General features: G+C 34.5%; 1 protein-coding gene across 5 annotated transcripts in view; it reads right to left on the bottom strand.

Moving 5' to 3' along the window:
- Positions 1-16,820, bottom strand: part of SMCHD1 (structural maintenance of chromosomes flexible hinge domain containing 1) — a 139,473-nt gene that overhangs the window by 27,646 nt on the left and 95,007 nt on the right. For 3 of the 5 annotated variants that reach the window (XM_025886893.2, XM_073898459.1, XM_025886895.2), the window contains exons 35-42: positions 14,582-14,669; positions 13,550-13,681; positions 12,512-12,664; positions 7,154-7,280; positions 6,871-6,990; positions 5,615-5,700; positions 4,917-5,039; positions 867-1,069 (exon numbers count right to left, since the gene is read on the bottom strand). In XM_025886893.2, the coding sequence (XP_025742678.1) occupies positions 867-1,069; positions 4,917-5,039; positions 5,615-5,700; positions 6,871-6,990; positions 7,154-7,280; positions 12,512-12,664; positions 13,550-13,681; positions 14,582-14,669 (1,032 nt within the window). The remainder of the gene's footprint in view (positions 1-866; positions 1,070-4,916; positions 5,040-5,614; positions 5,701-6,870; positions 6,991-7,153; positions 7,281-12,511; positions 12,665-13,549; positions 13,682-14,581; positions 14,670-16,820) is intronic. The other 2 variants (XM_025886894.2, XM_025886896.2) reach the window with 1 other exon arrangement.

Below are 16,820 nucleotides of genomic sequence, written 5' to 3'. Positions count from 1 at the left end.
CACATGAAAATATGCTCAACATCACTAGTCATCAGGGAAATACAAACCAAAACCACAATGAGATACCACCTTACAACAGTTAGAATGGCAAAAATTAACAAAACAGGAAACAACAAATGTCGGCGGGGATGCGGAGAAAGGGGAAGCCTCCTACACTGTTGGTGGGAATGCCAACTGGTACAGCCACTCTGGAAAACAGTATGGAGGTTCCTCAAGATGTTTAAAATAGAATTACCCTATGACCCAGCAATTGTACTACTGGGTATTTATCCCAAAGATACAGATGTAGTGAAAAGAAGGGCCATATGCACCCCAATGTTCATAGGAGCAATGTCCACAATAGCCAAACCATGGAAGGGCCTACATGCCCTTCAACAGATGAATGGATAAAGAAGATGTGGTACATATATACAATGGAATATTATTCAGCCATCAGAAAGGATGAATACCCACCATTTTCATCGACATGGATGGAACTGGAGGGAATTATGCCAAATGAAATAAGTCAAGCAGATAAAAACAATTATCATACAGTTTCACTCATATATGGAACATAAGCAATAGAATGGAAGAGAGGGAAAACAGAATGGGAAGAAATCAGAGAGGGAGACAAACCAAGAGACTCTGGACTCCGGGAAACAAACTGAGGGTTACAGAAGGGAGGGGGGTAGGCAGACGGAGTAACCAGGTGATGGGTATTAAGAAGGGCATGCACTGTGATGAGCACTGGGTGTTATATGCAACTAATGAATTACTGAACACTACCTCAAAAACTAACGACGTACTATATAGTGGCTAACTGAATGTAATAAAAAATAATTTTTTTCAAAAAGAAAAAGATATTTCAGAAAAAATCATTACTCTACTTTTTTTCTAACCTTTTCCAATCTGGAAGAGTCTTCTTATAAATAGAATCCAGGGGCAACACCTGCTGACGACCTTGGGTTTCATCATAGATACGACGTGCAGCATCAGTGGTCAGGGTGACAACACAGTCCATGTCACTTGCCAGATGCCAAGAAATAACCATGGCAGCTCTATCATCTTCAATTTGTGCCAGGTGTGCAATCTATAAGCCATTTTTAAAAATCAAGTAAAAAACTTTTAAATGTATAAAAATTTGCTATTAAGTATTTTAAAAGCCCACATCTAAACAGCAAAACCTTTTCTGAAATACTTACATGAATTAACAAGAAATTCTCAAGCTACAAAAACTTACTGGTTTGAATATTAAATATCTATTCTGCTATCAAATTTTGGAAAAACTCATCTACAAATTAAACTCCTATAAATTTTGGAAATGAGCAGGTAAAAATACTTAGAATGTTATCAGCTAATTGATGATGTACATTTTTCACAGTTGATAGCTCTACTATTGAGATATGTCTTAATTGATAAAGTAATCATAAAATACATTTATATAATATACACATACAATAGATGGAAGATTAAGATTCAATTAAAAATAGTTATATATCATACCTTTCTAAGTAGATATCTTACTCCAATATTATAGTATTTCTTTCAAAAACAAATCTAAACATCACAAATAATCATTTCTTCTGCTTGTAAGAACACACTGGAACTTAGGGTAAGTAGCCCCTCTCCTATTTACAAATATTTTAGTCATAAGCATTCTTGCTCAAAGTCTAACAAGATTGAAATTTTGAGGCCAATTTCAAAACCTCATTCACTACACTGGTATAGTCACATCTATCCTTTATTCTTTTTTTTCCCCTCATCAAACTTTTGTTTTAATGGGTCTCAAAACTCTGTGACAGACTGTTGGTCAAGTTGTTTCCATTAAAAAGTACTGATTTTAAAAACTAATAACTTAAAACTGCCACACACACACACACACACACACACACACACACACACACAAACAACTGGTCCACAAAACATTCTCCTTTCCTCCTGAACTGTCTATCCTTATATTCTTAACTGACCAGGCTGCAAAAACCTGCCCTAGTGATGAAAATGTCACTGTTGGAAACATCACAATGTCTACTCTTGTATTCCAATGCTCTGTTAGTGGAATAAAGATAAGAAGAGAGACAAGCAAAGAAACTAGTACATGTAAACAAAGATGAAAAAAATGTTCCAGCAAACAGAGGAAGTATTAGAAGAGGCAAATCAAAGTGAGTGATCTCACTCTACGTGTGACCACAAGTGCTAGGACAGGGGTCCCTTTTGTGGTTGTTCACAAGTACTCTAATCTTATAAATGGGGTAATTTTTTTAAAAAATATTTATTTATTTTGAGAGAGCGAGGGAGTGAGCATGGGGGGAATTTATTTATTTTGAGAGAGCGAGCGAGTGAGCATGGGGGGAGGGGGTAGAAGGAGAGAGAGAATCCCAGACTTCCCACTGAGCCCGACATGGGCTCTATCTCACAACCCCCAGATCAAGATCTGAGCTGAAATCAAGAGTCGGATGCTTAACCAACTGAGCCATCCAGGCGGCCCATGAGGTAATTATATCTAAGTAAAGCTATGAGTGGAAGGCTCAACATTACACTTTCTCCTTAAACTTTCAGGTGATACAAAGTATATATACAATATTTTCTTTTCCTAAAGGAGACATGAGCTCAATATTTTTACTTGTGTACCATATACAATGTTCTGTTCATTCAAGCTTTAACTACTTTTTCAGCTTTTTTGAGCCTACCCTAGCCATTTTTCATGGATGTTATGAATTTTTCTTCAGGGATAGGAGATGAATGGCACTTAAATGAAAGAACTACAGATGGAATATCAAGGTATTTGGAATTAAGGAGGGCAAGACTAAAACATCCAAGTTAACTGAGGTATTCACAATTATAAAAATAAACACAAAACACATTATAAAGTCTAGATGAAAATCTCTTGTCCCCTACATTCCACAATTATTTATTCTAGTTTTAGAATAAATACCAGGAAGAATTTTTTTAAAGAAGAATCATGAAGATTAAGCATGATTTGAAGGGAGTGGAAAACTTTCTCTTGATGGTTAGGAGAGGGCTCATACTCTGAGAGGACAGAGGAGAGCCTACATAAAATGAGACTTCAAAGGTTTCCCCCAGAATTTTAAGATATGAGAAATATTAAAATGAAAGATTTTAAAATATGTTTCTGCTAAAATTTATTTTATGCTTTGGTAAAATCTTACCTATTAAGAATTTTGTATCAAATAACCATTGAATGTGGAATGTCAGTCCCTAAAAGCAGGCTAACTATAGATATCTATATGCTTAAATCATAGGACTGCTTCTTCTATAAAGATAGCTTCTTTCTGTAAATTCTTTAAATTGGTTCTGAGGAATAACAATTTTAAAAATTATAAATCAGAATCTTGTTTTCCAACTTATAAATTTACATCTTAATTTTTCAATTTTCATATTCAGGGTTTAAATAATGCAACATGGTTTCACTATTAAACATAGTTACACACTTTTGGAGAAACCATTACCCTCTATTTTCACTGTGTAGTTGGCTTGTGATGTTAAGGAACAACTTATAAAGAAATTACAATGGACTTTGGAGTCAGGGAAACCTTGGTTTACGTCTAAGTTCTGCCCCTTACTAAGTATATATTGACAAGTTCTCTGAATTTCAATATCCTCAAGCAAAAACTAGAAACACTATAAAAAACTCATATAGTGGTTGTAAAAGTAGTATGTACATAGGCATAAAGAAAAGTGATTTAACAATCAGATTTTATAATCAGACTGCCTGGGCTTGAGTCTGTGCTTTGCCATTTACCTGCTTGTTATATAACCTTGAACAAGTTTTTTTAAATCTTTCTGTACCTCAGTTTCAGTTTCCTCAATTTTAAAACAGAGGTAAAAGCAGAAAGGGGAGATGCAGATTAAATGGCAAAGTTTAACAAGTAAAACACATACATATAATACCACAAATCTTAATACCAACAAAAACTGAAGGTGCTGAGGACACCTATAAGAAACACTTTCTGGGGTGGCTCAGTTGGTTAAGCGTCTGCCTTCGGCTCAGGTCATGATCCCAGGACCCTGGGATCGAGCCCTGCCGTGGGCTCCCTGATCAGCGGGGAGTCTGCTTCTCCCTCTCCCTCTGCCCCTCCCTCTGCTCATGCTTGCTTTCTCGATGTCAAGTAGGTAAATAAAATCTTTAAAAAAAAAAAAAATAGAGGGGCGCCCGGGTGGCTCAGCCAATTAAGCGTCTGCCTTCAGTTCAGGTCATGATCCCTCGATCCTGGGATCAAGCCCCGCATCAGGCTCCCTGCTCTGCAGGAAGCCTGCTTCTCCCTCTCCCACTCCCCCTGCTTGTGTTCCCTCTCTAGCTGTGTCTCTGTCAAATAAATAAAATCTTTAAAAAATATAAAAGAAACACTTTCTATAAAATAGAATGTTCAAGACTGAATAATCATAAGATAAAAATGAAAATACAATTCATTTGACAAAAGGGAAAACCAAAGTGGCAAAGAATTAAAGAAAGAATGGCACTCTTTTGGCAGTAAATATGAAGTTTTTTGTTTATTGTTGTTTTTTTCTTAAGTTCTAGGAGCTTAAATCCCAGAATTCACTTTCTAACAATATTAGACTCAATAAAATTCTAATCTTTTTCTTTTGTTGTCTCACTGAAGTCTGAGTCACATGGAAAGGTCTTGGCTACCTATTAAGTCATATAACATGAAAGCATCTATAAGTAGATAACAAGCCTTGGACTGAAACATGCTAATTTCTGTGAGAGCCCTCAACAGTAAATAAGAATTATGGAATTATGCATTTCAGTTTTAAATTCTGCCAAATCCCTATTATGGTAACAAGAACAAATAATTTATGGGGAAAAAATGAAAAAGTACAAAGAAACTGACACTATTATTATGTCACTTTAAAACACATTTTAGACAAAACAACATAATAAAATGTACTGCCTCTTAATAGGCTTAAACACAAACCTTTCCCAAAACATCTCCACTGCCTTTAGTATAGTTTGGAAGAGTACATGATCTTCTAGGTTTTTTCCTCAGTTCTTCCTGTTCTGATAACTTTCTTTTCAAAAGTGCTTCAATGTGTGGCATCTGTAATTTGTAAAGAAAAATTAACTACAAGGCCAATTACTCCTGTACTAGACAGCCATAATGATAGAGAAAAATCAACAGTTTGGACAACTCAAGAACATAAAGTTATTAAACAGGCATTACGTTATAGTAATGTAAAGCTTTCACCTCACTGACTTTATCTTGATAGTTAGGAAATAACACAACCCACAATAGGACTTCTCTTTGCAACTGAGCTATACACATAAAAAAAACGTAAGTTTAAAAAAACTACTGTCACTTTCTCTCATTTTCTTTGCCACCACATATACTGGTTATAACTTATGAAGCCCCTTCAATACAGTTCTCAAATTGACGTATTATAAATTTCACTTATATTGGGGTCATTACATTAGAAACACAAACTGTAATTTCTTTGAAAAAAGTATTCTATCATTTTGTTAGCCCCTTCTAATGTCTAGTAAGTGGCTAGACTATAATCCACATGTCTTGGAACCCCCCAAAACAAGAGTGCCCATAACAATGTAAATAAAAAAAGATAAAAAAAATTATAGAATTTAATTAAAAAATTTTTCACATATACAAGGAAACTGTACCTGTTGTGTTGTAGGAATGTCAATATTATGTGTTTTTAGTTCATTTTGCAACTGAGCCTCTTTTAATTTTGCTTCTTCGACTTGGCCTAAAATTAAAAACAAAAACAAACAAACCTGCATCAATTTGTAATAATCCCCAAAATATAGTTTTTGAAAAATATTTTCAATCTCTTGTTTTTTATCTCTTGTAATGAGTAACACTAAAGTGAAAAAATCTAGGTGACTATTTTAGAAATTCAAAATGAAACTCAAAGTCTAAAATTAAGATTTGGATCTAAGACACAAAAATGAGAAACAAAATTTGGTTTTAAAGGTGGTATTAAGGTTGGTTTTAAAAAACTGAAATTTGGTTGTAAGGCGGTTAAGGAAGATATCATATATATTAATACTGCAAACTCCAAGTAATCTTGTTTAATCCTAATCCACATGACTATACATTACATAATTGCAAAAGTTGTGACAAGAACCAAATAAGACTTTATAAAAAGAATCTTTAGTGCTACTACTGATGTATTAGCTCATCATCCTACTTAGTTTCCATTATCCTCTAAGTATCACTGACCTTGGATAAACAAAAGTGAGTACTATGAGGCAGGCAGTACATTTGTCGGTTAATGGATCAAAATTTTAACTATATAATTAGCACAAAGACAAAAACCATAGCAAAAAAATCTGACAAATAGAAAAATATAAACCACAACTGAGCAAATGCCTTATTTTAATGGTCTACAAAATTTATTAAAAATCGCAGCAAACATTGTGCAATGACTTAAAAATAAGTTACATATTTCTATACAGTGTGTGCTGCCCTGTGCACCTCCATAGTGTGACATACTGCAGATATTTTACGTAAAATACACATAGTCCCATGACTCAAACTAAAAATTAAATTACATGTTACTTCCCCAGTAATTCTGTCTCTTTCAATATCTTCTGCCAGAACCTGGAGCTAGATATAAACATTACTATCATGTCAAAAGCCTTAAATTTCCACAGATTGATTTCTAATAAAAAAAAATCAAATTTTTATTGGTAAGCAGGATATAAATTTATTTAAAGTGCTGGAATACATAAGAAGGTCAAATAACAAAGAATATAAGCAATCATTACTACCTTACTTCCTTACATATTACTGCAGTGTTCTGCAGTTTATTTGTAGTCCAAGAAAGACAATTCTTATGTTGGTCTCAACCTTCTGCCTTACCATTCCCCAAAGCCTAATTTTTTTTTTTACCTTTGAATACAAAATGACTTACACTTCATTTCATCAAGAAGCTGATTACTGGCTTCAAATAAACTTCTATACATTATAATATTCTTAGATAACTGGTCCTTTTCTTTTGTAAGTGCTGCCATTTGTTGCTGCTTCTTAACATCTAAGAAAAAACATTCAGATAATTCAAACAATTCTAAAATTGTGACTTTTCTAAAACATATCATAACATGACTAGGTAACTAATAAATACCATGTTAATGGAAAGCAAAATAAAAAAAATAACACTAACATAAGAAAAATCCTCTATTTTCCTAAAAACTTACCATTGTAAAACATAAATGGTAGGATATATGGTTCTAACGTTCTTGACAGAGCTGGTAGCTGAGGGTCAAATATAATAAAATATTCAGTACTATCCCTTCCAGGACTATTTTCTGCCAGCACTAGATTCTGTAAAAAGAAAAGAGCAGTTAGGAAAAACAAGATTTAAAATAGTATTTGTCAATGTATAAATGTTATATACCTCATTCTGTGTTTCCAAGTAAGTGGTAAATTTTAAAGGCAACAGGCATTGACTGATCCTTAAGATTCATTAACATTCATTAAAACATCAGCACCACCCTTCTGGTACTGGTCTGAAAGCCAAATGATCTTATCAATGAATAGATTACACAAAAATTACAAGTTATAGGCAATTACCAAAAAAAAAAAAGTACTTATTCTTTTGGAGAAGTATCAATGGACACTTACTATCTTGACCTGCAAAGTCTTTTTGATGCCAATCTTTAAGAAGCTGAGGTAGTGTGAAACAGCTGATGGCATAAAAGTTATAAAAAACAATCACAAAGACATGCCCAAAGCCCAATGCTGAGTTTAAGTTACAGCTGTTACCATGGAAGTAGACCCACTAGTCCCAAGTGACCAAACAAGAGGTCCTAAAAAGCTCGAAAGATTTTTTTAAATTGTATTTTCTTCATTAATGAACATACAAAACACTTTTACTAAAGTTTGGCTTAAGATCATAGCATGTAACAAGTAAATAATGCAAATATATTTACATCCTAAATTTTTTTTTTTAACATTCTTTACAGAAAACAATAGATACTAGCTGTTTTATTTTTTAGACTAGTACAATTCACAGATAAAGAATTTTTAAAAATCAGGCGCCTGGGTGGCTCAGTAGGTTAAGCGACTGCCTTCGGCTCAGGTCATGATCCTGGAGTCCCAGGATCGAGTCCCACATTGGGCTCCCTGCTCAGCGAGGAACCTGCTTCTCCCTCTAACCCTCCCCCCTTCTCATATACTCTCTCTCTCATTCTCACTCTCTCAAAATAAATATTTTTTAAAAAAGAATTTTTAAAAATCTAAATCCATAAAACACTGTAGAACAATTCATGAAATGAAATTATAAATTACAGGTAACAAATTATTTTCTTTCCAAGAAATACAGACTATAAGCCCACCATTAAACCAAACTACAATCACACTTAGTTTCTGAAAGCTATTTTCAATGTATTTACATGAATATAAACACATAAAAATAAAACACTGTTCACAATTTTAAAACATACACTTTATAGTTCAGCAGTTTGCTTTCAGAAATCAATCCAATTTGTTGATCAATGCGAGTGAATGTCTAGATACCAATTTGTAAAATTTATGCACAGTATAAGTATACGGTACTATATTCTTTCACTGCTTAAAATTGCTTAAAATTTTTAAACTACTATTTATAATATAGCAAAGAAAATATTTCAGTATTTCTCTGGGTATTCTCTAGAATAATGAGAAATAGGACTCATTAAAAAGTTTATTTTAATAGGTAATATCAAATTTCCCTTCAAAAAGCCTGTCGATTTATCTTCTCATCATTAGTGTGTAAGAATATCTAGTTTCCCTGATGCTGGCCAACACTTCATTATCAAGTTTTTTAATTCCATAATGGATTAAAAGAACCAGTCATTGTTTAAATTAGCATTTCCCTGATTGCTACTGAGGTCATACTTGTTTATTGGTCCTTTATACTTTCTCTTCCATTAACTGCCTGCTCATATTTTTTTATTTTATGTTTTACTTTAAAAATTATTTTTTTTACATTTATTTTTCTACTAGATTGTCTTTTTTCTTACTGATTTGTGGATAGTTCTTTAGGAGATTTAAAAAGTATGTTTAATGTACTTAACCCAATACATTTTATTGGTGTGTGTGCATAACAATATTTCTACACAATTTAATTAAGCATTTTTTATTGTATGGTCAGATAATTACTCTCTCTATATATCCACCACTGAGGGTTAATAATTATCAATATATTGCCATTATTCTTTTAATTCTAAGATATGATTATAAGAACCTTTTCCTCTATGTCTTGTTTAAGAAGGCCTTTCCTATTTTGAAATTTTTCTGATGTATAGCTTATCAAGGAGAAACATAAAAGAAATGAAGAGAACTGAAGAAGTCCATAACTAGATATAAGCACAAATGGGAATTTGGAATATAATGAACAAATACATAGCAGAATAAAACTGAGACACCTCTTTCAGAAACGTCCAGATCTAAGTGAGCAAATAATATAGAGAATCTGAAAATAGTCAACAAACTTGAACAATAAGCTTAGATTATGACTTCAAGAAAACAGTACATTCTTTTCAAGCAAACATGGAACATTTACAAATAACTGGTTATGTTCTGAGCCAATATTTCCTAAATGTTCATATTGATGAGAATTACCTGCTCATTAAATTAGAGTCTAGAGCCCTACCCTAGACTTACTAAATCAATGTACGAGTCAGAAGCCAAGGAGGACTCGGCAGTTTTCTGCTTATTCAGTGTGGTATTAGGAACCTCTAGTGGAAATTCTATGTATAACACGAACATGCAGGTGCAAGGAAACAGCTTAAGCCACCATCTTAACCTCACAAATATGTATAGCTGGGATAGCAATTTCAAATGCCTACAAGGGGCTGGGGGTGGGGGAGTATCAAAGAAACAGGACAAAGGTAGGGTGGGCTAGATGTATTCTTCCAACACAAACTTACTTTGCACGTTCAACATGTCTTCCCCCTGTCTTTCAACATGTGGCTTTCATTACCTAATTTTTGTTAGGGTACAAGAAAATTTCACTTTACTCTCTACTGTAATAAAAATGAAAGAACAAGTGTGAATACAAGTAACAAATGACACTTGCCCTCAATGTCAAGAGATGAAAAGAAGTGACATGAATACAAATGACTGGAAAATCCTTCTACCCTAAGAGAATCATGGCCCAGTACTGCCAGGTCTTTAGAATTCTCCAAATAAATCAGAAATGCAGATTGTTATGTAAAAACTCTAGAACTTTAAATATTGGAAACTAAGTGAGATAAAAATGCTGTGGGATGGAGGGATGGGGTAACCGGGTGATGGACACTGGGGAGAGAATGTGTTGTAATGAGCACTGGGCATAAGACTGATGAATCACAGACCTGTACCCCTGAAAAAAATAATACATTAATTAATTGAATTTAAATTAAAAAAAAAAAGAAAATGCTGTAAGGGTGCCTGGGTGGCTCACTCAGTAGGGCGTCTGACTCTTGGGTTTCAGCTCAGATTATGATTTCCGGGTCCTGGGATCGAGCACCTTGTGGGGCTCTATACTAAGAGGGGAGTCTGAGGATTCTCTCTCTCCCTCTCCCCCTTGCCTCTGCCCCTCCCCATGCTCTCTCTCTCTCTCTCTAGAATAAAGAAATCTTTAAAAAGGCAGGGGGCACCTGGGTGGCTCAGTTGGTTAAGCATCTGCCTTCGGCTCAGGTCATGATCCCAGGGTCCTGTGATCAAGCCCCATGTCTGGCTCTGTGCTCAGTGGGGAGCCTGCTTCTCCCTCTCCCTCTGCCTGCTGCTCCCCCTGCTTGTGCTCGCTCTCTCGCTCTACCAAATAAATAAATAAAATCTTAAAAAAAAATGATAGAAATGCTGTAACAGTCTGTCACTGACAGACCAACCAATACATCTACTGTAAGCCAGGTGCAAGCTGCCAGGCTCCCCAAGTGTAAGCCTAGTTATTAAAACAATGCAGTATTAGCACTGGTTTAGATATAAAGATGAACAATAACAACAATAAAAAAATACAAGAAAGGTGACATTTCAAATTTTTGTGTATAGGAAGAATTATTCAATAAATGATATCAAGAAATTAAGTTAATGAATTTGAGAAAAATGCAAAAATAAAATACAGACAAATGAAAGATTAAAGGCATAAGAATACTAGGGCATGTACTGTGAATATAATCCTTCCTCCACTCCAGTATAAACAAAGCTAAAATCTAAAAGACAACTCAGGAAAATGTACTTATATACAAAAAAGCATGAATATCTCTAATATAAAATTAAGAAAATGATGAACATTCCAAAAGAAAAAGCATCAAGGAACAATCCTAAAAAGATTGAGAATGAGAAAAATGTTCAACTTTACTAGTAACAAAGTATTTTCTGAAATACAGGCAACTTGGGTTAGAATTCCAAAAACCACTCATGTTTAGGGTTGGTAATATTATGATAGACACACACACATTTCTGATGGGAATATAAACTGGACAGCAATTGGCAAGAGCTAACTACCAGAAGGCTTAAAATGAACATACCCTGCCACCAATTCTACGTCTAGTAATTTCTTAAGGAAACAATCAGACATATACAAAAGGATACACACAGAAGAAACCTGATCAAAAGCACTGTTGATAACAAGCTTTGGAAAGAAACTAAATTTCCACTTAGGATTGATCAAATAAATTATGATCATCAATACAATGATGTAGGTTATACATACTGATGAAGATATCAAAGTGTACTAAATAAAATTTTTATAAAAGCAGAGTTCTACTATATTTTTATTATTTTTTTAAAAGATTTTATTTATTTATTTGAGAGAGAGAGAGAATGAGAGAGAGAGAAAGCACATGAGGGGGGGAAGGGTCAGAGGAAGAAGCAGACTCCCTGCTGAGCAGGGAGCCCGATGCGGGACTCAATCCAGGGACTCCAGGATCATGACCTGAGCCGAAGGCAGTCGCTTAACCAACTGAGCCACCCAGGCGCCCGAGTTCTACTATATTAATGAAATTTTATACACCACCCATGTATATAAACCATACACATAGAGGGTATCTGTGCAGTATTTGTGTATATAGAGAAAAGTCTGGGGGATAAGTAACTAAATTGCTAATCATCATCATCTCTGAACGGTGATAAACTATTGTTTTTTAAGTGTTTGCACTGTGTATTTTTTATATAAGTAAAAATATTTCCATTTTGGAAAAAAAAGAGTAACAAAGATAAGCTGCTTTGTTACATTTTTCTATTTATGTATACATTTTACCTGGGCTATGTTATATTCTGTTTCTATCCACAGAATGGTAACTTTTAAATATATGAATACATGAATATATTATCACTGAAGCTAAAAATCATTACAGAGTGAACAGTCATCCACAAGGAAAAAGTAGTTCTTGCTCAGAGTAATAATAATTCCAGGGGTTTAATTTGTAATAGCTTACAGCAAAATCACAAAATATTTCCACTCACTTTCTAATTTAATGTTATACTTAGAACATTTTCATAGTTATACATACAAAAGAACAGGTATTATAACACTGTGGTTTATACTATTAAATACAGTAATACTATCTACCAGAAGACATAAAAATTACCGTAATTTCAGCTGAACCTTTCAGAAAGGGAAATTCGAGTGTTCTCACTTTCCCAATAAAGAGTGGTGTATCCGTATCTTCCTCATTAGAACCTTTAATGGTAGCTACAACAGTGCCAACCAAATCAACTCCAGTATGATTGTTGTAGTCATCCTTCAAGTAAACAATAAAAAAACTAATTAGAAGAACTGGTAAGAAGAATAAGCCCAGAAAAGGACATGATCGTATCAGAAAATATGAGGTAAGCCCTAAATATTAAATTATCCTGATCCTTCTTACTCCCAAGCACAGAATTCAGTTCTCAGATTAAGAGCTCCACAGGCAGGAAATAATTCCAGAAACTATAAAAGAACCAGAGACTTCCATCTAATACCATGGCTTATAACTTTCTGTATCAATAGGACTCCCATTTTAAAATTTCACCTTGTTATGTACTTTTAGCATCTATTGATCTGGGGGAGGAGAAGAATGAGTCACTTGTCTAAAACAGAAAATAAAAAAACAAAAAACAGGAAACTGAAAGAAGTATCCCACAGGAAAATTTTCCATAAAGGTGAAGTCTCACTACTGTGTTTACATGTTTTTGTTAATATTCTTGGCAGCTTTATTGCTGCTTACTCTCCCAGTAATCAGAAGCTTTGAGGAGTTCACTATGATCAATCATCAGAGCAGTCCTCTTAAAAATAATTACTTCCTTCTTTCTCATCAGTGAAATGGACACTGAAGAATCAATTTACTTCACACAAATTCATAATACATACTGGATACAGGGCATTAAAAAAAGGTATGTAATAAGAAAGGCAAATTTCTGCATTTTTTAGTCAGTTCTACTTGGTATACCTGGATATACTGTATGTATACATTCTCTATTTGTATTAAAGTACAAAGGTGTTTGAGTATTTCATTCATCCACACAAATTTTCCCTATAACCTTAAACTGAATAATTAAGATCTGACTCTATAAGTAACTATTTTGCACACTAAAACTAGAAATAATTTTTGTTACTCTTTACAATTTTGGAAGTAAATAAACATTACCGTAATAGTAAGATGTAAATCTTTGACCAAGGTCCTACTGGCAACTGAGCGAACATTTGAAACAGCTGGTGTAGCTGGCTGAATTTTAGGAACTAACTTCACAGGTTGATTAGGTAGAACATCAACTATAACCTTACAAAACAAAAACAGCTTTGTGATTAACAATATATTGATAGTTCAGTATTTAAGAGTAAGACAAAAAATGCTAGCATATACTAAATAAAATGCAATCTTACTTTCTAAAATAGATTTCCATTAATCCCCTAAAACTAATCAACTTACTTTTTAAAATAAAAAAACAAAGGTTTATCAGAGATAAATTTTTGGAATGTTAACAACCATCTAAGAACAAATTTAAGGGCTTTAAAAATACAGGTAATTTCTGGGGCACCTGGGTGGCTCAGTCAGTTAAGCATCTGTCTTTGGCTCAGGTCATGATCCCAGGGTCCTGGGATCGAGCCCCACATCGGGCTCCCTGCTCAGCCTGCCTTCGGCTCAGGTCATGATCCCAGGATCCTGGGATCGAGCCCCACATCAGGCTCCCTGCTCAGCGGGAAGCCTGCTTTTCCCTCTCCTGCTCCCCCTGCTTGTGTTCCCCTTCTTGCTGTCTCTCTCTCTGTCAAATAAATAAATAAAATCTTAAAAATACAGGTAATTTTTAAAAATTTAATCTATCGAATGGCGATGATGTTTATCAAAACTACCTTAAACTTCATTATCCAGAATTCTAGTACACAAAATGTTATTAACTGAAAAATTTTCGTGTATGGTTGATAGGAGCAACCTTACCATGATATACACTAAAATGCTTACTGGATTCTTCGAAATAAAGAGAAATGGAAAAGTAACTTCTGCATTGGGTCATATTAATCAACGTATTTTAAAAATATTCTAATATTCCCGAAAATTGCATTATTTATATTTTTATTATCAATTGCATCCAAAAATCCACTTTTAAACAAAACCATTTCATTCCTATACTAAGCAAGAAAATGTAACGCTAACTTTGGTATATAAAAAGAGTAAGCAAACCTGTTCACTGTTAAGAATATTTGCTTTATCCATCATAAACCCAAACTGGATACAATATGTTCCCACTTTGTTAGGAATTGCTTTATCCCTATGTTAAAAAGAAAGAGATAAGATTACTGACAACTTTTAAATAAAGGAGGAAGGAATTCAAATCATCAACATTTCTGTTCTTTCCACAAAAAGTAAACAAATAAATAATTACTATTACTACATTTGCCTTCATTCAACAAATATTTCCTGTAATACCAGGCTTTATCTAACCAGGTCCCAAGGGAGAAACAACTTAGCTTTGAATCATCCCAATATGAATCTGGACTGAAATGAAAACAGACTGCTATTGGCCCAGATAACAGAAACAAATGTAAACCTGACCTGAAGAATATACCTTAGACCTCAAATTATTTCCAAATTCATAAATAAAAAGTATGGTAAACAACAAGAAACAGGTACATAAAGAGACAACAGAACTAAAATGAAAACCAACAGAAACAAGAGCCCATTGAAACAGACCAGGAGGGACTTGGAGAGTCTGGTTACTGCTTCTTAGGATAAAAACAAGATTGAGAATTCCAACAGAACTGGACCTTAAAAAAGAAAACAACACTAAAAATACCAAACAGAACTTGAAAATTGGAAGATGGATTTAAAAGCAAATTGGGTACACTGAATAGATATTAGTTAATGAAGGAAGTTTAGAAGAAAATTTCTAGAATGAAGACAAAAAAGAATGGCAAACAGAGAAAAAGAGGATGAGAGACAGAATATTTTAAGGACTAGTGTGCCAGAAAAAGAAGAGGGAAAAAATAAGCAGAAGCCATATTTGATGAAATAATGGTTGATAATTTATCAAACCCAAAGACCATAAAATCAAAGCCTATGAAAACCAAGAAGAAAAAATAAAAAGAAATCCATGAATAGGCACGTCACAGTAAAACTGTTGAAAACAAAACTCAAAACAACCAAAGAAGAGTGGAAATAATGACTTCTCATGGTAACAATAAGGCTGGGGTGCCTCAGTGGTACAGTTGGTTAAGGGTCCAACTAACGGTTTTGGCTCAGGTTGTGATCTCAGGGTCTTAAGATCAAGCCCCGCATCTGCTTAAGACTCTTTCTCCCTCTCCCTCTACCCCTTCCTGGACCAACGCACGAGCACTTTCTCTGTCCCCCCCCCCCCAAAAAAACCCCCAAAAAGCCGGCAGCTAACTTCTCAACATAAATGATAGGATAGTGAGTGAGGCTTGGCTTAAAAGTACTGCATGAAAGAAACTGCCAATATAAAATATCATTTTTGGGCGCCTGGGTGGCTCAATTGGTTAAGCGACTGCCTTCGGCTCAGGTCATGATCCTGGAGTCCCAGGATTGAGTCCCGCATCGGGCTCCCTGCTCAGCAGGGAGTCTGCTTCTCCCTCTGACCCTCCCCCCTCTCATGTGCTCTCTCTCTCGCTCACTCTCTCTCAAATAAAAATAAAAAAATAAAGTATCATTTTCAAGAAAAATACTCTTCTACTATGAAGGTGGAATAAATATATTTTCAGGTAAAAATTAGATAATTCATCACCAGATGTACACTAGAGGAAATACTAAAGGAACTTCCTCAGATGGAAAATGATACCAGATGGAAAACCTGAGTTGAAGATTAACAGAAAGAATGAGTTAGTAAACCTAAATGGAACACTAATTATATGAAATAATGTATTAATAGGTTTAACATACACAACAAAGGTATCTAAGTTGCAGGAGAGAAAGTGATGTTTAAGTGTCCTAAGATTCATGCACTGACCAAAGGGAGAGTGAAAAAATGCAGAGTGTCATCACACATTGGTATAGTATGTCAACTACGCATGTAATCTCTCAAAAAACCACGTAGAGAGTAAGATTGTATTAACTACCAAGTTAATGAGTAAAACATAACCAAAAACAATAAATTCAAAAGAAAAAGGAACAAAGAATAGTAGGATCAAATAAAAAACTGGAAGAGTAAAAAACAAGTGCTTTGGTAATTATTTGTATGATCTAAATTTTTCAACTAAAAGATTTATTTAAAAAACAATTATAGGGACACCTGGGTGGCTCAGTCGGTTGAGCATCTGCCTTTGGCTCGGGTCGTGATCCCAGGACCCTGGGATCAAGTCCTGGGTCAGGCTCCCTGCTCAGCAGGGAGTCTGCTTCTCCCTCTGCATGCAGCTTCCCCTGCTTGTGAGCCTCATGCTCTCTGACAAATAAATAAAACCTTTAAAAA

The sequence above is a fragment of the Callorhinus ursinus genome, unplaced genomic scaffold (genome assembly GCF_003265705.2).
Source record: "Callorhinus ursinus isolate GAN/ISIS: 27379988/994484 unplaced genomic scaffold, GSC_fseal_2.0 scaffold11, whole genome shotgun sequence".
NCBI lineage: Eukaryota > Metazoa > Chordata > Mammalia > Carnivora > Otariidae > Callorhinus > Callorhinus ursinus.
This window is presented reverse-complemented; position numbering and strand designations above follow the sequence as displayed.